Source organism: Pecten maximus, chromosome 10 (assembly GCF_902652985.1).
Source record: "Pecten maximus chromosome 10, xPecMax1.1, whole genome shotgun sequence".
Classification (NCBI taxonomy): domain Eukaryota; kingdom Metazoa; phylum Mollusca; class Bivalvia; order Pectinida; family Pectinidae; genus Pecten; species Pecten maximus.
The window spans coordinates 5,589,942-5,612,522 of record NC_047024.1 but is presented as its reverse complement, the minus strand read 5'-3'; the positions used below and the strand labels follow the sequence as shown (position 1 = coordinate 5,612,522).

At 33.9% G+C, this 22,581-nt stretch overlaps 1 protein-coding gene across 1 annotated transcript; it reads left to right on the top strand.

Moving 5' to 3' along the window:
• Positions 1-147: 147 nt before the first annotated feature.
• Positions 148-20,146, top strand: LOC117336390 (xanthine dehydrogenase/oxidase-like). The gene is made up of 32 exons (XM_033896895.1): positions 148-236; positions 865-973; positions 1,260-1,386; positions 2,909-2,970; positions 3,473-3,520; positions 4,110-4,172; positions 4,393-4,525; positions 4,822-4,992; positions 5,448-5,524; positions 7,691-7,784; positions 7,924-8,030; positions 8,715-8,893; positions 9,051-9,204; positions 9,771-9,948; positions 10,177-10,355; positions 11,160-11,279; positions 11,614-11,835; positions 12,150-12,213; positions 13,305-13,374; positions 14,025-14,112; positions 14,437-14,523; positions 14,928-15,119; positions 15,450-15,595; positions 16,353-16,434; positions 16,805-16,900; positions 17,514-17,642; positions 17,880-17,954; positions 18,080-18,132; positions 18,483-18,597; positions 18,721-18,807; positions 19,220-19,387; positions 19,623-20,146. The coding sequence occupies exons 1-32, from the start codon at positions 199-201 to the stop codon at positions 19,773-19,775; spliced, it is 3,666 nt and encodes a 1,221-aa protein (XP_033752786.1). The 5' UTR covers positions 148-198; the 3' UTR covers positions 19,776-20,146.
• The last annotated feature ends 2,435 nt before the right edge of the window (positions 20,147-22,581 follow it).

Genomic DNA, 22,581 nt, shown 5'->3' with positions numbered 1-22,581 from the left:
TTCGTTCCCTTATATCGCATACTGATCATTAACCTATGTAAGGGAACACACAAGCCATCTTTTCTGTAGTAAATCGTTGGGTACGATATAAGTAGAACTGTACTATGTATATGTATAATTCACCTTGACAATTTTGTGGTTGGTTTGACGGGAACGAAGAATGGATGTGACCAAGGAGGATGTGGAGCGTGTACAGTAATGGCGTCATGGTGGAATCCAGCTCAGGAGATCGTTAGGTATCCTTTTTATCGTAATTTTTACATAACGATGTCAATTATCAAATTAATGTGATGTCAGTCGTGATTTAGTTCTCGTTTAATCACAGATTATCATTGATCCGAATTATATATTGAATCAAGCATTTATCCGGAGTGTAAGTATATATTTTGTCTCCACTTTTATGCAGGATGCCATATTAAGTGTGAAAGTATCGCAGATTGCCTCCCCTTTTCTTTAAAGACTCCTGACGAAAAATGTCACTAGATGTCACCAAGTCATTGTTTTTTCCTGTGTCAGTCGTTTCTTTTTAATGATCTTAATTATAATATGTTTTCTGTCATCTCAGTTCATATTGTCTCTCTTTCTTTTGTCTCGTTTTCTGTTCTATCATTTTGCGTTGGCAACTTGTCATTTTGTGTTGTTTCATTTCTGATAGTGTCTTCCTTGTATGTCTCTCGGTAATATGTTTGCTAGCCAAGGCTTCTGATTACGTTTCACCCAACGAACGTACGTAGGATGAAACGTAATCAGAAGCCTTGGCTAGCGAAGAGGCTCCGTAACGGCTTTACATCATTACAACTATTCCAAGCAGTATGGTACATATATCAAATTTTTAAGTAACAAGTTTATTTCTTTGACATAAAGATCTAAAAACATTAATGCATGTATAACTCCACTCTGCTATCTCCATGGTTACGCCGTTACGACGATAGAAGGTGTTGGCAGTCAAAAGAAAGGCTTACATCCAATACAGGTACATGTACTGTCAAAAGTTGTAACTCGATTGAAGTATTTATGATTTGTTTTGATATATATGTACTTTCCTTTTTGTAAGACGACCATTTTTATATATTCATTTGTGTGTTATCTAGCGTTTTGAACCATTTTTATGTTGGTATTTGTCCCATATGAACATTTTCTTAAATAGAGATTTCTATGTGTTTTTTTTTAAATAAATCTGTACCGAATTCAGATGAAGGCTCTGTTTCTTATCATTATGCTCGTGTAACAATTTGTGAATTTTCAAATTTTCTCTCTAGGAGAATTTGGTGGCATGTCATGGTGTACAGTGTGGATATTGTTCCCCGGGGATGATAATGTCTGTGTTCACACTCACACACACAGATAGCGAACCGTCACAGGAACGTCTGGAGCAGGCCCTGGAAGGTAGTACTCTGTTTATTGTATTGTATTTATTGTATTATGTTTTGTACTGTATCATATTTATTGTATTATGTTTTGTACTGTATCATATTTACTGTATTATGTTTTGTACTGTATCATATTTATTGTATTATGTTTTGTACTGTATCATATTTACTGTATTATGTTTTGTATTGTATCATATTTATTGTATTATGTTTTGTACTATATCATATTTATTGTATTATGTTTTGTATTGTATAATATTTACTGTATTATGTTTTGTACTGTATCATATTTATTGTATCATGTTTTGTACTGTATCATATTTACTGTATTATGTTTTGTACTGTATCATATTTATTGTATTATGTCTTGTATTGTATCATATTTACTGTATTATGTTTTGTACTGTATCATATTTATTGTATTATGTTTTGTACTGTATCATATTTACTGTATTATGTTTTGTACTGTATCATATTTATTGTATTATGTCTTGTATTGTATCATATTTACTGTATTATGTTTTGTACTGTATCATATTTATTGTATTATATTTTGTATTGTATCATATTTACTGTATTATGTTTTGTACTGTATCATATTTACTGTATTATGTTTTGTATTGTATCATATTTATTGTATTATGTTTTGTATTGTATCATATTTATTGTATTATGTTTTGTATTGTATCATATTTATTGTATTATGTTTTGTACTGTATCATATTTACTGTATTATGTTTTGTATTGTATCATATTTATTGTATTATGTTTTCTGTATTGTATCATATTTATTGTATTATGTTTTGTATTGTATCATATTTATTGTATTATGTTTTGTATTGTATCATATTTATTGTATTATGTTTTGTACTGTATCATATTTATTGTATTATGTTTTGTACTGTATCATATTTATTGTATTATGTTTTGTACTGTATCATATTTACTGTATTATGTTTTCTGTATTGTATTGTGGATGATTTAGAAATGAGCATGTGGTGGAATGATAGAATCCCACCGCCGTGTCGAACATTTTCATTACCGTGGCAAGTAATTAAAGACGTATTAAACCGCACTTACAGCTTCAGATCATTGCCAGTAAAATAAGGCAGAGCTTAAATATTGTATTCAAATGGTCCTTTATGGTTATTGAAAATAACGAAGGGTGACTTAACAATCACAACATGTAGATCTAAAACTATGAGAAACAGTATCAGGTGCTACGGATGCGTCTTATGCTTAATCGACAATATCTAGCTCAAAATCAAATATGTAGCGTTCTAAGATCATGAGTGATAGCAGAAGAACTACCGGAGAAATCAAAGAGTATCAGACATGTCTTAAAGCCTGTATTTCAGGGAAATGGAATACTCCCTTGTAAACTGTGGTCAATTTAACTTCCCCAGGATGTCCGTGAACCTGCAGCTCTCGGACCACTTAGGATTATTTTGTTTGCGGTCCAAGTCTTCCACGGAAATCATGTACACTTTTTTGAATTACGCGTCAATTAGTTCATATATACATGTTTTCCCTTAAAGGTAACCTTTGTAGATGCACCGGATACCGACCCATCATAGAAGCATTCAAACCACTGTGTAAGGTACGAAAGAATTTGCCTAGTTATGTTATGGATATTCTACACAATATATTCAGAAATATGAACCATAGCAGCCTTACCATTACGCTTCCAGCAACAAATACTGTTATAAGTAGTTATTGAATGAACTAAAAAACATTTTCATATGTAATTGTAAGTATACAAAAACCTTGCCGTTTTTATATTGTAGATTCAAGCAACAAAATGTCATTAAGAGAACGTGATATCATATAACATATTGTTTTACTGTAACCACGTATAGATTTTAACAAAGTCTAAAATTGCTTCAAATTAAATATTAGCAGGAATGAAGTGATCAATCTAAAAATAACTTATACCAGATCCGATAGTGTTAACATTTATATTTTTTTTCTATTAAAACATCTAGAGCTGGAGGCATCGCAGATAAATTGTGTCTGCTACTATCCTTTCCATTTTATAACATTCTTTGACCAGGATTCTTTATGATGAAAATCATAGTTTTATTTCTTATTATTTGTTATAGGTCCGTGGGAAGGAATGTGGTGACATTGAAGACATTTGTCAATTTCGGGTAAGTAATCATATAGCTTAACGCTAAATCCTTTTATCAAATCAACCAACTCAGTATTTAAAACATTTATCTTTCATAATAAGTAACGTTTGAATTATTATGTTGCCTTATTTTTTTTATTGATCAATTTATCTTTTTATTTTTTCTTGCTTTATTTTGTTTCTATAAACAAAATATGCATTGCTGAGATGACGATGTCTAACCTTCGTAACACACATTGTTTGATAAATACCAAAGAGATGATAATGCTTTGTATAATATTACATTATTACATGTAAGAACTAATGCAAGACAAATATCAAAAATATACTTATACAGAAAAGGGGGCGTGCCAGCGTCCTGAAGGAGATACTCTACAGTGTGGAATGGGGGTTATTTAAGGATGAGAAAATAACGAACCCCACTTGTTTATGTGGTATTGTCTGTAGCATTACTTGAAAATAAAGTGTTTGGCATTGTTCTTGTATAATCGGATGCCCCAGTGGTTCTAAGGTAAAATATGTACATTCTGAAAATTATGTTATTCGTTATTATGTATGCTAAATCACACATTACAGTAATGTTAATGTAATACTGATTTTGATTGCAGACTTGTGAAGTGAAAAGTGGTCAGGATCCATCTAGTGACTACGCCTCATCCTCTGATTTACAGGTAACTTGACTTCTATTTTGCCTGTGCTTTCTAGACATAGATCAATCCCCTTATGTACTCGCAACACCAGTAGTAATAAATAACATCTTCCATTCTTGGAAGTATGCTACTAATTATACATAATTCAATCCTAAGATATATTCACTAATCGATGATGTTTTAACCAACTGCCGCGTGGCTAGGAAGAAAAGAATAATTTACCGTCTGTGTTTATGAACAGTTGCTAGGTTCCAACAGTGTACGTTTTGTATCCGGGAATATGGTGTGGATCAGACCAACTACACTAAAGGAAGTCCTGGAATTGATGGAGGATATCCCGGGAGCCAGACTGGTCATGGGAGCTACCGCTATGAGTGGGTATAATGGCGGCTGTTTAACACTAAATGCTGTCCTTCTACAGACATAGTTTGTAAAAACGTCCATTTGTGTGTTGTGCATTCTGGATCTCAATTTGTGGCCCCTAGCATCACTGACCAGTCTCAGAAAACGAAACAGATGAATGATGCTTTTTCATATTCATTATCTAAAATCATATTTGAAACAATTGTCAATGATGTAAGTATCACGTTTGTATTAAAAGGTTATATTTTATGGATCCTTTGAGGCTAATGAGAATGACATCTGATGTTGATCTGAATTCTGTCTCTAGGTTACGGAATGAAGAAAGGACACCGAAATGAGGGTACGCTAATCTGCTGTTCTCACGTGAAGGAAATGAATATGTTCCTGTTGAATAACCATTTACTGGAGGTCGGTGCGGCAGTCGATCTGGCATCTTTTGAGGGACGTTTAAACGAAATCATCACAGCCGATAATACAGGTAAGTGGTAACATATTTATTGATGATGGAAACATTTGATGTCAATTATTTGATATAAATTATTTTGATATAAAAAATGCTCAATTAAGAGTACTTCAAAATGTTTAAGAATAGAACTTGCTTTTCTGCACAATCCCATTATAAATCAAACTACGGTGCTTAATCATTTTAAATCAGGGTAAGTATGAAAACCAAATATTTCTGTACATTAAATAATATCTTGTATATTAATTTATTTAAGTATTGCTAAACAATATATCGCCCATACATCGTCAGACAACTTGGTTCCGATTAAATATGGTTTGTTAGGAATCATAAACGATATGGAAATTGTAATAACATGTTTAATACAGATACAGGAAAAAGGATATGTTATTTCCTGCGCAGATTATCGACGACTATAAATTATTGAACTTTGATAATATACCAGCCTACAAAAAACGTTACTGTTTCAGGCCTCAGTAACACATGTTTCCATGCACTGAAGGAGAGTTTACGATGGCTGGGCTCAGACCAGATAAAGAACATGTCGGTAAGTGATATTCACACGGAATGAAGTATTGTTCAGAGATAAAAATGGATATCCGGAACTTAAGGACACTACTTACTCTACATGCTTTCTCCGATCTCAGCTTACACCATTACGTAGATGCTGATGGATTATGCTCAATTTTACTTTGTTTGGTATCTTATTGATTGTTTACATCAGCAAGAAGCAGCTTTTCTAATTCAAATGTTTACGTTTGGCAAAAGACTCCGACGTTCACTGGATTTGTAAAAATATTGTACGAAAGGCATTCAGATCTAAACGAGTTCCATTTTGAACAGTGAATCGAGAGATTCTGATGGATACCAAAGGTTGGGTTTCAAAATGACCTAAGAAGCAAATACGATAGCTTGTGTGTGTCTCTTAGAAACCCCCCATTTTGCCCGACACGCAGTAGTGACACCGACACCGGCACGAACTTCGAACTTAGTGGGCTAGCTCAAAACACATAATTTCCGATTCCAATTAAAATTGCTAAACCTGCTCAGGTTTTAGATAAGACTCTATATTTGTTTGCAAACAATGTAATTCCAACTTTGAAAATCATCCCTTAACCCCTTGATACACAATGATATTGTCATTTTTACAGCCAGGAGAGACTATCCATGATAGTTTAATATTCGCACGCATCATTATCGCTTCCAGGAAAAGGTTATAGCTTGTCCAGAAGGCAACCATTACATTAGACTTGGTTATGCTTATGACCTACAAATAGTTCCGCTTCTTCTGGCCAGCTGGCAACTGTAGGAGATTGTCTCGAGCTTTTGGTCAGAATGTTTAGGTATAAAGATATATGTACCGTCAATTATAACAGTCGCCCGTTTGCTAAAGAAATACTTCGGGGAACACTGTTGTGTGCGTTTTATTTTGTAAGATATTCACGTCCAACGAACAACGGAAGAATATTATGCGTAATCGCGTTTTGCTGTGGAATGAAATATTTTCGATAGAGTGGAAACGGACAAGTTAAAGTAAAACTAATTGAATACTGTTTCCATGATATGTCAGTCTTCACTTTCTTATGTTTCTAGCAGATTACATGGGTTATAATGTCTAAAAACAACTTTGGTCTGTTATGCTCTCTATCATTCAACCAGTGGGGTGACATACATCAAAGAATAAAAAAATACTGCTGAAATTGTAAAGCTTTTATCTTTAGGATGGATACGGTTAGGGTAACTAATAAAGCTCTCTATACTCTAAATAATTTTGAATGGATAAAATATGGGAGACATTAACAATGTCATTTTTTCACAGAAGTTTGAACTTTTACTAAAAAAACATATTATCAGCTGTTTTAATATTTTGGTATTGATTTTATAGTTCAAACTTTTCTATTTCGATAAAATGAATATCTATTTTTTTATCAGATTTATGACAATCTGCCTTCTTAGTTCACTTACATAATTAATTGTGCAAGTGCATCATTGGTTAATTTGGGTTAATTGTAAAGCCGAGGGGACCAACTCTAATGGCACAAAGTTACGTATCGGTGAATGGTATATCGGGGTACACAATTTTTTAGGCCGACCTCTATGGGAGATTTATATTGCTTGAAACCCACCTTTGAGTCTCCGTCGTGATCGTAATTGGATTTTAAAATATGTAAATATTTATATAATAAAAGTAAATAATGTCCTTGTGATGGATTTACATAGTAATAATAATAAAAAACACAAACCAGAAAATCACAAGCGCTTTCACATGATTTGAGAGCAAGCTCTTCAGGTGTAATACTCTCGCTCTCTAAGCATGTGAATACACCTGAAAACCTGCTTTCAAAGCATGTGAAAGTGCTTGTGATTTTCTGGTTTGTGTTTTTAATCATTATTAATATATGATATATATATATATACATTTAAATATTTTAATCGTCAATCGATAGTTGAAGTCTGTGAGGAAAGTAACATATTTCGTTGTGCGATTTGTTTTTCATTCACTATTTCTGATATAATCTTAATTTCGTTTAACTAAAAAAGGAACACCGCTACAACGCTCTATTGACTTTTATAAAGTAGCGATGAGCTTATATTTATAGAACAAAATGGTCCCGATATATAGGTCTTTTACATTTTGACAATATATAGCAGAGCAGATATATTTGAGCTATTTCTTTTCGAGAAAATTACCAACTGCGTTTTATATTTACAGACAATTGGTGGCCATCTTGCACTTTGTGACCCACGCTCAGACCTGTACCCTGTACTGATGGCTCTAGGGGCAAAGGCGATGATAGCTACGAAAGGTAGTGATCATTTATATAAAGCAAAAATGAATACATCAACTCCACCATTTTGAAAAAAATAACGTTAGATTTATTTCCTTAAAGTTCGTATAACAAAAAATATAACAAATGCTGAAAAAAGATATATTCTGAATTGAAGATGGACAGTCAGAAATTCCAATCGATGAAGATTTTATTTCTGGACCTTGGAAATCTAGTCTGAAGGGATCGGATGTGATCGTCTCGATACGGATACCAACGCCCACGGTAAGACGGGAATTACAGTTAAAACAGTTTTATAGTTATAATCTATATACAATTGTGTTGAGATGAGTGTTCGTCATTCAGCTCTACCAAAGAGAAAATAAATACAATTATCTTTTTTACAATCAACCAACGACGTTCTGCTATGACTTTACATACCAAGAAGCATATTAAAAAGCTACATATATATCTAAAGACAGATGGATATCTGTTATATACTACGAAACAAGTATTACAAAACTCGAGAAGAATTTTACTGTTGGAGGAAACCTGAGTACCTGGGGAAAACCTACGTAATCAGACAGGTGACCCCCATAACTATTCACGCTCGATCTGGAATCGAGCCACGGTCGCCTAAGTGAAAGGCAAGTGTGTTACCACTGTGCCACCCGATCACATAAGACTACATGCTTCCATCAGACAGATGGATCTACAAGCGATTTATATAATACAATTTTCTTAGAAGCAAAGGAATATTTTAAACAATCAACAGTTATTTAATACAGAAAGAACATATAATTGTTATCCTTCATTCCTAAGCGCTTATTGACTTTGAAACAAACAGTACGTAAATAAAAAAAACTAGAACATGATTTCATCTTATTTGAGGCTCTTAGTAAAAAGTGCGAAATCATTTATACCCGTCTTTTTCTTATGTATTCTTTATAATATTGACATTTCCTACAGAACAACCAAACGTTTTACTATAAGCAAGCCAAGAGGAAAAGCTTTGACTACGCCATCGCCAATGCCTGTTTTACCATTACTCTGGCAGAGGAGACGGTGACATCTGCGCGTCTGTATTTTGGTGGAATAGGACGAACATTTACATCAGCATCAAATACAGCCAATCTTCTTGTTGGGAAGTAAGTATGACGTATAGCCTAACCAGTAACAATATATTCAATGTGAAAGGGAGTAACTCAATCCGAGGGTAAATAAAGAATGATATGACGTTTTATATTCATTGGTTTGGACTCATTTTACGAGCTTAGGTCTTGAAGATGAAATATTGTTTTACAGAAAATTGAACTCTTCAACGTTTGATAAAGTACAGGATATGCTCAACGAGGACATCAAACAAATACAGATGGAGACTGAAAGTAAATACAAACTAAAGTTGGCCCAGGGATTTTTGCGCAAGTTCTGGAATCAAGTAGCGGTAGATATTAAGGAGGTATGTATACTTAAATTTTAGCAATAAACACATTAATGAATAATTGTGGAAACACTTAATGTAATTTATCAATTTCAGTTACTTGATAATTTTAGATGAATTCATATGAATTATGTGATTAATACTTCCCGCGAAAGAATATTTAAAATAACGCAGGTTCCTCGCCATGCCTGTGATAAAGATATGTTGTAACTACAGTCGAACTTTGTATCTAACCTGGACTACAGGGCGGACAGTGTATCAGAAACAATTAAATACACGATAAAGCACAATGGGAAATATATTCAACTTATAACAATTAACGTTACTTAAATTAGAGTTATTATAGGTTAATAGTATGTTAAAGATTAATCAATTGACATCCGCAATATATCACTATACTTTCAGCTATGGATAGGATCTATATGATTCTAAGATATGTAGTTCACGATCAGCAATAATTGGATATATTTTACTGAATAAAATCAGTCGCTCACTATCAGACAATAATCAGCTAAAACACCTATACTATTGTCTATCGCGGTGTGTTTCTATTCACACATTTGTTTAACAAAAACTATTTCCAGACAGATGCGAAAGCTGATACTCGTGACTGGGGTATCAGCACAGGCACACAAGTATGGGAGGCTCCTTCCCCGACTCAGCCAGAACATGACGCGGTAGGCAAGCCCATTCCTATTGTAGGGGGGCGTTCTCTGGTGACAGGAGAGGCGACGTTTGTTGCAGACATGCCACGTCGTCAAGGTATTGTCAGACTTTTTTTTCGTTTATCAAAATGAAATTAAATGCCTTTATTTTCTTCAAATGATATATATATTTCAAATTGACGTTTCTATATTTCTGTAACAAGTTAAAAAATATTCTATGACTTATAAAGTATGGCTGAATATAATGGTTTCCAATAGAAATGATAGTACATCTATCGGAGTGTATCAATGGCGGAAAAACATGTAGTCTGTTTCGTTATTACAGGCGAGATCTGGGTCGAGCTCGTCTGTAGTACCAGAGCACACGCCAGGATTCTGAAGTTAGATGTGACCAAAGCAAGAAAGGTCCCGGGTTTCGTGGATTATATGGACTCAAGTTGGATTCCAGGGAAGAATGAGTGGGGAATCATTGTAAAAGACGATGTCCTATTTGCAACAACAGAGGTTTATAATGAATTCATATGGATTTAGAGTACAATTGTAAATAATTCAAGGCGACGATTACATACACACCAGTAAGATAGGAATTTTAGACGCTAGTGTTAAGGTCACAGTAAGCTTTAAATCAATTTATTTTATTTAATGACATTGTGGAATTTAATTCCGTTTTTAATCGTTATTCATTTATTCGAAACAAGCATACCTTATAATTGTTTGTATTTTGAGTTTTGAAAATTCTTGGATTTGCAACCTATTGCGTAGAGAATGTTAAACACTACTATTCCACAGAAGTGGATATCACCAGTCAGTATGTTAAACACTACTATTCCACTGAAGTGGATGTCACCAGTCAGTACGGTAAACACTAGAATTTCACAGAAGTAGATTTCATCAGTCAATATGTTAAACACTAGAATTCCACAGAAGTAGATATCACCAGTCAGTATGGTAAACTTTAGAATTCCTCAGATGTTAATGCCATTAGCTATTTTGAAAATTTGCAATGGGCAATTGCTCTAACAATAAATTGAATACGGCAAAGGTATAGCAATCGTTATGCCGTACGGACAAATAAAAAATAAGACTTTTTATATATGCAAATGACCATAACTCGTGCAAAAATTGGAATATTGACACAGAATTTAAAAAGACCGGAATACTTAAGTTCGACTGACAATATGTACATACATGTTTAATCGAAAAACATCAAATCTCACCAAAGAAAGATGTTCATTTTCTGAGCCCACAAATCTACATTATTGTAAAGATGCATTGTCAGTGTGTCCATGTGTGTTTCTTTAACATAAGGTACAATTCTATGGACAACCGGTTGGTGCAGTTCTGGCAGAAACAGAAGAGGCAGCTAAAAAGGCAGCAGCGCTAGTGGCCATAGATTATGAAGACCTTCCTGCTATTTTGACACTAAAGGTAATAGTAAGATGTTATCACATGAATTCAGAGAAGTAAGTTGACATTCATTCGGCCTTATAATAGCTCAGATCAAGTCATTGCTTTCAGATCAATCACTATCCGTTTTATGTAACACAGCACAGTCATAAGTAACAACTTGACATCTGGCCCAATAATCAACTGTTGAATTTCTGCAATTTATAAAGAAACAGTTCATCGCTAAAGACAAACATGTTATCAATTACTGTAGTATTTTATAAGAACAACTATTGACGTGTTCTGATAGTTCAGAAGAATATGCCTACCGATTTTTCTGATCGGTTTGGGTTTTGACATCATATTTTATTCACAGGATGCCATCAGCAAAGAATCATTTATACCATATGAAAACAAACCATTGCAAGTCGGGGATCCTGATACGGAGTTTGAAAACTGTGACATTGTTCGGGAGGGCGTAATCCAGACAGCTTATCAGGAACATATGTACATGGAGCCTAACGCATCGCTCGTTATACCACAGGAAGATGATGAATTAGAGGTCTTCATTACAACGCAAACACAGCAATTTTGTCAGGTAAGAACGCCGTTATGGGAGGAATTGTATGTATGTCACAAAAAGCTTGTAAAAATGGCTTTCACACATGTTTGAGACTTCGATGTTTACTCAGTGTATATGTTTAGCTACCACTGATTTAGTCCATTTATTGGAGATTGTTTAATTCTGGTGTACGTGAAGGTTTATATATTGTATAATGTTTATTTCTGGTTTGCAATGAGGTTTATATATTGTATAATGAAAGGTATAATATCCTTCTTCTTGTGTTTAAACTGGAGAATGTTGATATGTTTGTTATTATATAGATTCAATATTTAATAAATTTATGTTAGAACGCAGTGAGCGAGCTGTTGAACATCCCGGCAAATCGCGTTACAGTCAGAACAAAACGGATTGGTGAGTACAAATTCAATCACACAATAGTAAGATAAACACATAATAGAGAGTTCAGGAACAACATAAAGTTCATAAAACAGTAAGGAAATTTCAATTATTGACCTTTGATTAGGTCAGTACGGTGTTATATCAACATGGTTGAATCCAATATTAACCGAGATCACAGCAAGATAAAATTTATTTGCAAATGGGTAGAGTTGCATAATATTTATCATGATAACGTGAACATATTTCAATAAATGTAAAATTGAGGAACATTTTATCATATGTAATATTAATGCGTAATCGAGCGCTTAGGGACAACACAGAGTTCATATAATAGTGAGATAATAACATAACTGAATGTTAAGGGACACCAAATTCATTTCACCGTTTGTTGTTATCGTAAGGGCTTGGTTTTCTTCTGTGATTTTGCGGTATTGTTTTTTTTTCATCTATCTACACATTCAACGAATTATATAACCCGCGTTAGCTAGGTAACGGTGACCTGTGAACATGACTGCAAAGGATATGCTCATTTAGCGACCTGATTAAGTGTATATGTTGTTCCCTTAGAATCCTTCACAACAGAGCGCTTTAGGTGTGGACTTTATACAGTACTTATATATATGCCCCTTCTTTGATTTTTAATTGACTAAAGTATCTATATCGCTGTCGCAGGATACTTCTAGCGTGTATATTTATATACAATGCATATGCTATCTGTACGTTTTTCTTCAAATGTGTCGATTTGTTTCATTTAAGCATAAATGGATGATTTTGACTAAAATGCAATTTAAATGAATGAGTTCTAATAGAAAGGAGTAATGAAAAATATCCTGCCCGTACCTGGCTTCGAACTAGCGACCTTTCGCTCTCTAGGCAAACATCTTACCAATAGGCTAAAATTCCAAATAGTCTGAGCTCGTAAAGAGACCTTATACTCTCTACTTTTACAGAGTAAGTCCAAAATGATTGGAATTAGTTGTGAACATAAATATGCAAATTTTGTAGAAAAAACACAAGAAAATCATTTACCGCAACAATATTTAAACATAAAGAATAAAGCGAAGTATCTGTTCGACAAGCTTATGATACATATATACTCGCAGGTGGCGGTTTCGGCGGAAAGGAGTGCCGAACCATGTATGTGTGTGGTCCGCCGGCCGTGGCAGCCTACAGGTATAGTGCAATGCCCTAGACTCAGTTAATAGAGTATAATAATTTATACCATCAATAAATAAAATATTGATTATAATGATCAATACCATCCATTGATAAGCTATTGATAATAATAATCAATAACATATATTGATAAGATATTGATCTAATAAAAGAAACTTTGGACAAACTGTTGGTCTATATTCCAGGAATGATAGGTATTAAAATACATCAATTTTAAGATCAATATAGGAAAACTTTAAGATTTGTGTGTTGTTATATCAGTTATTTTCGCCCTCTTATATTTTATACTGATTTTGCTTCCGCCCTCGTATATTTGATAATGGTTTTGTGTTCACCTTCGTATATTTGATACTGGTTATGTTTTTGCTCTTGCATGTTTTATACTGGTTTTGACTGCCCTCGTTTATTTGATACTGGTTATATTTTCGTCGTATAACGTTTACCAAATAACGGTTTTGATATACGCTGTAACATATGGGAGAGGTTATCCTGTTATCAAACAATTTGATATCAAAAATGTATTTTATTTGTTATGCAATAAGATAGGACACTGTATTTTGAATTAGGGACTTAAGATTATCCGTACATGTATATCAATATCTACGTTTATGTAACAACTGTAATGCATGTCATAAACTGTTCAACAGGACAGGGAGACCAGCTCGCTGTGTATTCGATAGATCCAAAGATATCATGATAACGGGAAAACGTCACCCATTCCTCGCAGAATACAAAGTAAGTAAAATGACTTAAATTGCCATGGTTACGAACAACCTGCCATTCCTTGCAGATTTCTTGTTAGTCATAAACTATAGGATGTAACTCGAAGACGTTTATGGAATAGAAATAAGTGAAATGTAGTTATAATTTGAATTATTGTAATACTTATAATTCAGTCCTGGTAATTGTTTTTACATACATTGTATATATCAAGTATTAAATGTCAACTTTAATTGACGGTTAAGGTGATAGTGCTAAGGTAGATAGAAAAATATATGTGTCATAAGTTATATATTGAATTAGAATTATCAACCCTTTTGGAAATATTGCAATTTATAGGCTGGATTCAAGAACAATGGTAAATTGAATGCGATCAAGATGAAGATTTTCGTTGATGCTGGCTACTCTGTCGATGTTACACCATGGGTAAATTATCTTCTTCCTTGATTGTAAAGTATTGATCACGATAAAAATGACAGGTACTCTGTTATATTTCATTATGCATGTACCCCTTAGAAAACGTTAAGAATGTCAAGTCTTATTATGAGGAACATTAACTTTTCGATTTCCAACATTCTAAAGCCTTGTTTAAGTACCTGGATTTTGATAATCTGCTTTCTAAGTGGACATGTTTATGATGATTGACATGAATAAAAAAAAAAGACATATAGTGATTCAAACGATTCAAAACTCGCCATCGCCATTTGATTAAATTCCTTTCAAACTAGGGATAACACTTTTTCTCTGTCGATGGATATAATGTAATATCCAGGAGGTTCCAATGCGGTCGATATAATATAATTCATGAACTGTTTTTGTATGAATTGAAGATTATGAACAAGATCATGCTCCACGTGGACGGAAGTTACAAAATACCAAACTACAGAGTAGAAGGATATATCTGCCGGACCAATACTCCGTCCAACACAGCCTTCCGAGGATTCGGGGCACCAGAGGGGGCCTTCATCATTGAATCACTCATAGCAGATTTTGAGACAACTCTTACGGTACCTCGTGAACAGGTAACGGGGTCTGAATATAAAACTCTCCATTAAATATAGTTTTCTTTAAATTGATTTTCATCCCCCGATTGATTATAATGAAATTATGAAACCTGTACCCGATTTCCGTTAACTAATATAAGTGGGATGTAAAATATTTAAATAAGGTGACTGTTTACAAGTGCAGTTCCTCCTTTTCAACAAATGTATGAAAACGAACAGTGTAAGGTATGCACCAACAACACAAATAATTATAATTCCAAATGGTTGTAATATATGTCACAAAGACATGCTTCATTAGTTAAACTGTTTTAATTTCTTACTTATGGTAATAATCGTTTTGTCCTAAAGATCCGATCGACTAATTTATACAAGGAAGGAGACTCTACACATTACAACTCTATCCTGACGGACTGTAATATAGAAAAATGCTGGAACGAATGCATGGTTCAGAGCAACTTCGCTCAGAAGAAGGAGGACATCAAACAGTTTAACAAGTAATACTTTAGAAAAGAATTATACATATCAACTTGATTCGACTTATACAAATTACACTGTGCAAAGACGAATCGTGAATATTTTCATATGCGTTTTTTTCTCTCCATTTTCTTTGTCTCTCTTTTTTGTTTGTTGTTTGTTTTTTTTGCTATTAAGGTAAATACGTTCGTTTCAATGCTCATTTTTCTGAAATTGTTTCTCTTTTCTCCTGCCTACGTAGTTTAGGTATAAACAACTATACCAGAATGTGTTAATAATATTACCTGAGCCCGATTGAGGGCGGTTATTTTTTCTGATGTCATCACTAAATCCCAACACATTACCAAAATATTGATGTGAGAAACTAACCTAAATAATGAGTATCAATATTTTTCCTGTCTGGTTCAATAACGATTAAGTATATTAACTTGGCTCATGGTATCTTTGAAGTCAATGTCAGAAAATACTTTCTGCTACCTTGGCGAAAGTCGCTTGTAATAAACTAATCAACAGAGGATCTTCTGAATGTTTGAATAAAGGTGTGGAATAAATGAGGGAAACATATTAATGGTTCACGATAATTTGTCTTCATAACCAAACATGTTGACAGTATCGAATAGTAGGGTCATAAGCTATTATAGACGAGTACAACACATCTTTCATCAGTTTGTTATACATTATCATATCATAATATGTATCTAAGTTATATCAATTTTCAATATATAATTCATTAAAATTACTTGTAATTGAATACCTAAGTGTTCACTTGCATTGCAGTTTACATGAATTGAGAAAGAGAGGAGTAGCCATCATGCCATCCAAATGCTCAGTGTCATACCCGTCTAAAGCTGAAAATCAGGTACATAAACATTAAATGGTGCCATAGAAATGTTCAGTGTTATACTCAAATCGAGCTGAAAATCAGGTAAACATTTAATGGTGTCATAAAAATGTTCATTGTCATACATTAATCGAGCTGAAAATCAGGTACGCAAAGTCTTAGTGGTGCAATCCAAATGTGTATATTTTTCTTAAAAGTATTACATGATGACAGACATAGTCCACACGTTTTTGAAGATATATAGTAATAACCGTGTAGGTTATGATTTATGTTATGATGAAGCCATACCATCATCATTGGAACCGTCTCTTTAATCCAATATTGCTGATTTATAAAGTTAGCTTAATATAACTTCTGCATTAGACAACATTGTATGATTGATTACTAGGGATGTGCCCTTGTGAACGTGTACCTGGATGGATCAGTACTGATATCACACGGTGGAATAGAGATGGGACAGGGACTACATACTAAGATGATACAAGTATGTGTATTATATGTTAAACAAATATTATTTCTACTACATACTGTTTGATTAGATAAAACCCTTATCATCAATCGTGTTATGTCACTTGGGATAAAACACCTAGCGGGGCTGTGATCAGATGTAGTTCCCTGTCGTTGTTTGAATTGTGACGTAAAGATTCATGAGGTTATATACATTATTCTATTAAAAAAAAGAAAAAAGAAAAAAGAAAATCGTGCAATTCTACAACCCTGTGTAAATATATTAGGTAATAAATAGAATATATATTAATTTTATCTTATATCTGATCTATAAAACACTTCACGGATGTCCAGAAATAAATCTGTGATTTCTTGTTGGAAAAAAACAAGGTGATCATAATTATGTTGCGCATGAAACAAATCTCGAGGTAGCCATTCCTTGAAATTGATCAACTTTGAACTTGATTGTCGCTTATAAAAATATGATTATATTGTAAAACGATAAAACGATGTATTTAGATTAATGAAATAAAGGGGACTGTTTTAATATTGTCATTTGAATTGCCTTAAAACATAATCATGGTTAGCCTTAAATCATTTAATCACAACTTCTTTTGAAGTAAACATAATTTGATGCATGATACTTTTAGGTGGCTTCAAGAGCTCTCGACATTCCTATGGATAACGTGCACATCAATGATACTGGAACAAATATCACTCCTAATCCTGTACCGTCAGCGGCAAGCACTAGCACCGACCTTTACGGGGAGGCCGTGCTGGTAAGTCAGTCTCTGTTTGTGGTCTTTAAACCCCAAGCAATAAGTTTGATGATACCATACTGGTAAGTAGCTTTCTATTTGTGATATGTTTTACCCTTATGATAGGAAGTATATGCAGAAAGAAAGCTTTATGACATGTTGTTAATGATATACATCACTTCATTTCTAGTCAAATCTTAAATACATATGAGCCTTCATTCTAACACACTCTACTTATATTTGAATTATTATTAACAGAATGCATGCAGAACACTCAAGGAAAGACTGGCACCACTCCAAGAGAAGAACCCGCAAATATCCTGGCCAAATCTGGTATGAGCTACAGTGTACATTAACTATCATCATTATATTTTCATGGCCGAATACAATATACCTACGTAAAATAACATAATTTTCTATTCTATATGATAACAGAGCTCCAAACTTCTATCTCCTAGGTTCAGAAAGCTTTTCATGAACGAGTCAGTCTGTCAGCTACCGGCTTTAGTAGGTAAGCTTTCATTCCAAATAATCTGTCTACTACGAGTGTCCTTAAGAAATCATACATTGTAAATAATATATTAGATACCGGCGTCGGTAAATTATTATACATTGTGAATAACCAGCAGAAGAACACCGACGTGATAAAAACGTAGTACTAAATCAAATACGAGGAGGCAACGGCTTTATCCATACAAAAGGACAGATAACAGTGATATCTTAACTAAATCTTATGAAACAATGATTTTATTTGATCAAACTACTAATAGTGATACTAACATTTTTGTTATGGTAATCTATGATGTACATACAATACAACCAATTCAACACTTACAAGGTGCGTGTGTATTATATTGATAGAGTTGGAACCAATCATCGGGATTTTGAGAAAGGGGAGGGCGACCCTTATAACTACTATACATTTGGTGCGTGCTGCTCCGTCGTGGAGATAGACTGTTTGACAGGAGAACACCAGGCAAGCTGATTATATTATAATCAATTAAAATAATCAATAATTACATATATTGAACTATTGAGAAAATCTTCAAAACATATACTGGTTATTGAGATATCTAATATCTGTTTGTTATGCATTCAGGTGCTAAGTACTGATATTGTTATGGATGTCGGCAAAAGTCTCAACCCTGGTATAGACATAGGGCAGATAGAGGGCGCCTTCGTACAGGTATTTTAGAAGTTCTAAATAGTATTCCATTCTGATAATAGACATTACAAGATTACTTTTGCACACCATTTAACACAATAATGTCGTATACTGTCGTGTTTATGACGTGTTATTATCGTGATTAGAAAAGAATACCTACATTAATATATCTATACGAAGCAATTTTTTCATAATACTTCTTATCATTTTAATCAGTTTTCTTCATACAGATTATTATTTTTTATTGCTTGATTGGTGAATATAGCATCATCGCGCTTAAGGCCAATTATTTAATTGCCATGTATTATCTTATAATAGGATAAGCATGTTTTATCTGTGTATTATTAAGGGTGTGTTAACTGGGTACCTGGTGGAAAACATAATTTTAGTCTCCTTTCCTTCTGTCTATCGGTCTATTGTATTATTGCGGTAGGGATACGGGTGGCTAACGTCAGAAGAAATAGTAGTGAAAGCAGATGGCCGGTACAACATTTCCGGACCAGTTGATTATAAGATTCCAAACGTCAAGGATATCCCAAGAGAGATTAAAGTGGCACTCTTAAAAGATTGTCCCAACGAGAGAGCAGTGTATTCTTCTAAAGTAAGTCTTGAACATTTTTCTTCACATCACTACACCAATGGGAATTGGTTTTGGTAAGGTTATATATACAATACCAGTGTAGATCAAATGAAATATATTGAATTAAAATACTGAATGACAACTTTTCCTTAATATATATTGATTTATGCACATGAAGGCAACCTTAAAAAAATCTATATTGTTTACTATCTGCTTTATTTGTTATGTCACAACTTCTGACATTTGTTTTACACAGGGAATCGGAGAGCCACCATTACTCCTTTCTATATCTGTGTATCTGGCCCTGAGAGACGCCATTAACACTGCTAGGAAAGACACTGGTCTGTCTCCAGTATCCGGACTGGACATCCCACTTACTGCTGAAGCCATACGGTCTGCGTGCCCATGAATTTTAACATGAGATATGTTGCTATGGCATAGACTTGATTTGTCTACCGGTATATCAAGAGGAATCAACATGTAATGGAAACGTTGAAAGTACTTTAGATGCACGAAGTCGCAAAACACATTAATGTCCTAGTAAAAATGTGCTTGGTATGAAATATCCATCAGCTGATAATTACATTACTGGAACAAGTTTGTTACTCAAACATCCATCATACAAAAGGATCAATTATAGAGAATTCCATGTCAAGGTACACAGGATGATAAGGGCAGGGCTGGTGAAGATGAGGCTTATTGCATAATGAATATTTTAAAGGTTTCTTAATCATATATAATTAATAAAATGTGACTTAGAAAGTCCTCGTTTACACATTGCAATGAAGTCTCTAGTTATTCCCAATTTCGTCGACAAAATGTTCATTAGATGATATTTGCACAAATTTTGCATTGTCTGTCGTATGCTCAGTTTCCTCACCAAAGCTTTCTTGAAAAAAACAGATTGGCATCGGTTTATTGTAGGACTGTGATCAGCTTAATTTTAAAGGTTATACATGCTTTCATTTTGTCGGAATTATCGATTAAAATGATTTCTTCATTTATTCATTGATCTAATACATGAATGGGAACACACGCTTTCCGGATTAATTGTTTATATCTTATTAGTATAACTGATATACGCATGAACAGCACCAGCAATACAAATTTAGGGTCAAAGCGACATCACCCGCCATATAAATCTGACAAATCGACAACACCTGCCTTTCAAATGTAGGTCAAATCGACGACATCCGATTTACAAATCTAGGACAAACTGACAACATCCGTCTAACAAATCTAGCTCAAATCGATATCAACCGCCTGATAAATCTAGCTAAAATAACAAGCATCCGCCTTACAAATATTTGTCTAATCTACAACACTCGCCATCTTACTAGATTGAATCGACAGAACGACGATAACACACACCATAGAAATTTGACAAATCGACAACACATGTCTTACAAATTAGGTCTTACCGATAACACTCGCCATACTAGGTCAAATCGACAACGCCAGCCAAACTCATCTGGGTCAACTCGACATCCGCCTTACAAGGATAGGTCAAATCGACAGTGACCATACAAAGGTAGGTCAAATTTACAACTGCCGCCTTTCAAATCTAGGTCGAATCGACAATGCCACATTGAGAGATGCTGTAGTTATAATAGAACCAGTAGGCTTATCAACAAGTATAAAACACGTCATACCGCATCAGTAAATACAATTTTTCAAAATGAAAACGAATTGTGGATCATAACATTTTCTCATTGTCCTCATCAATCTACATTCCTCTCGAACATGTGTCCGTTAATTTCTCTGTCAGTACTCAACATCAGTCTCAGACATTGTTAAATGGGAACAAGTTCTTGAACAACAGCTACCCTTTGTGTTCGAGATGTATGTATATGGTCAGTATGTTTGTTTTGGGAGGCTGCGGTATGTTCGTGATTGTCTCCGTGTGAATGTTGATGTTGCAGGTGTAAATACCTTATACATCTGTCAGCAGAAGCACTGTCGGCAGTCTTCATGTAAAATTTAGATCTCGCGTGACTTCATCACTTCATCATAGCTTAAGGTTTTTCTTCATGTCACCCTGAAATGTTTCAAACCTTTATGATAATATAGCAATATTGAAATGGAGAATGTGTTATTTCACATTTAGTAATGGAACAGTCATATTTTATTTTTTTGAATTGTTAGAATTCATGGACAATTATTTCTGAATAAAAACATTTTAAAATAAGTTATATAGATTATATAAGATGGCATATACCATCTTCTTCTTTTTTTGCGAAGGTATCAAATATCTTTCAATGAGAATTATAGGACCTTTCCGATTTCTAACGTTGAATCATTTACGTTAATGGCATTCATTAAAAGTTACAAAAGAGCAATGTATTGATTGACACAAACAGTTTATATTACCCAAAATATACGACAACACGAGTATTTCTCTTTTAAGTGACTATATCAAATGACTTATAATTCCCACAGAAAATTGATCCAACAAGCCAAAATATCAACACGCGTTAGCTAAAGAGATCACGAGATTGCTGCATAGATTTTTGAAATAGTTTAAGAAAAAGAAGACATGGTGTTTCTAAAGATCCTAATCCTGATAATATCACTTTCTAAAGATAAGAGACGGCGAATGACAATCGGGTATAGTTCATATTCTTTACCTTGTATATAACGTTCCTAATCTTGATAATGTCACTTTCTCAAAACGAGAGTCGCCGAAAGACAATCTGAAATAGTTGATATATGCTTTACCTGGTATCTAAAGCAAGTGAAGATCATGTCGAATTCCCAAATTTAATCTACGTTTATTGAGATACTAGTAATTGGAAAGATCGATTTTCGGGGATGATATAGATCTAGAGGAGGGACGATGTCTTTTTGAAAGACAACAATTGTAAGGAAAAGGAAATAACTAGAATAACTGTGTTATATGATTGCTGGTGAAACTCTTGCGTAATAGAAATAATCTGCGAATTTTTTTCTTCCGACCTACCATATTTTTGATTGAATCGGATGTTTTACTGTTTGCATTGAAAACGTTACGTCACAAGATTTTAATTATTAACTTATTGGCCCTTGCATACAATTGCAACCTGAGCGCGGGCGTGGCCGAAACGATATAATTATGTTACCATATGTTTAATTGGGCATATTTCTGCTAAAAGTAACAGAGTAAAGTCACCAACATGTAAGACAAAACTACGTGCGTGATACTGTGTGGCAGTTGGGTTTTAATATATGTTAGACAG

Excerpts from the sequence above, each read along its gene's own strand:
- LOC117336390 (XM_033896895.1), top strand. The coding sequence starts at position 199 with ATGGCGTCATGGTGGAATCCAGCTCAGGAGATCGTTAG. Across the intron at positions 974-1,259 it reads AAGGCTTACATCCAATACAG|GAGAATTTGGTGGCATGTCA; the intron begins GTACATGTACTG and ends TTTTCTCTCTAG. Across the intron at positions 2,971-3,472 it reads CATTCAAACCACTGTGTAAG|GTCCGTGGGAAGGAATGTGG; the intron begins GTACGAAAGAAT and ends TATTTGTTATAG.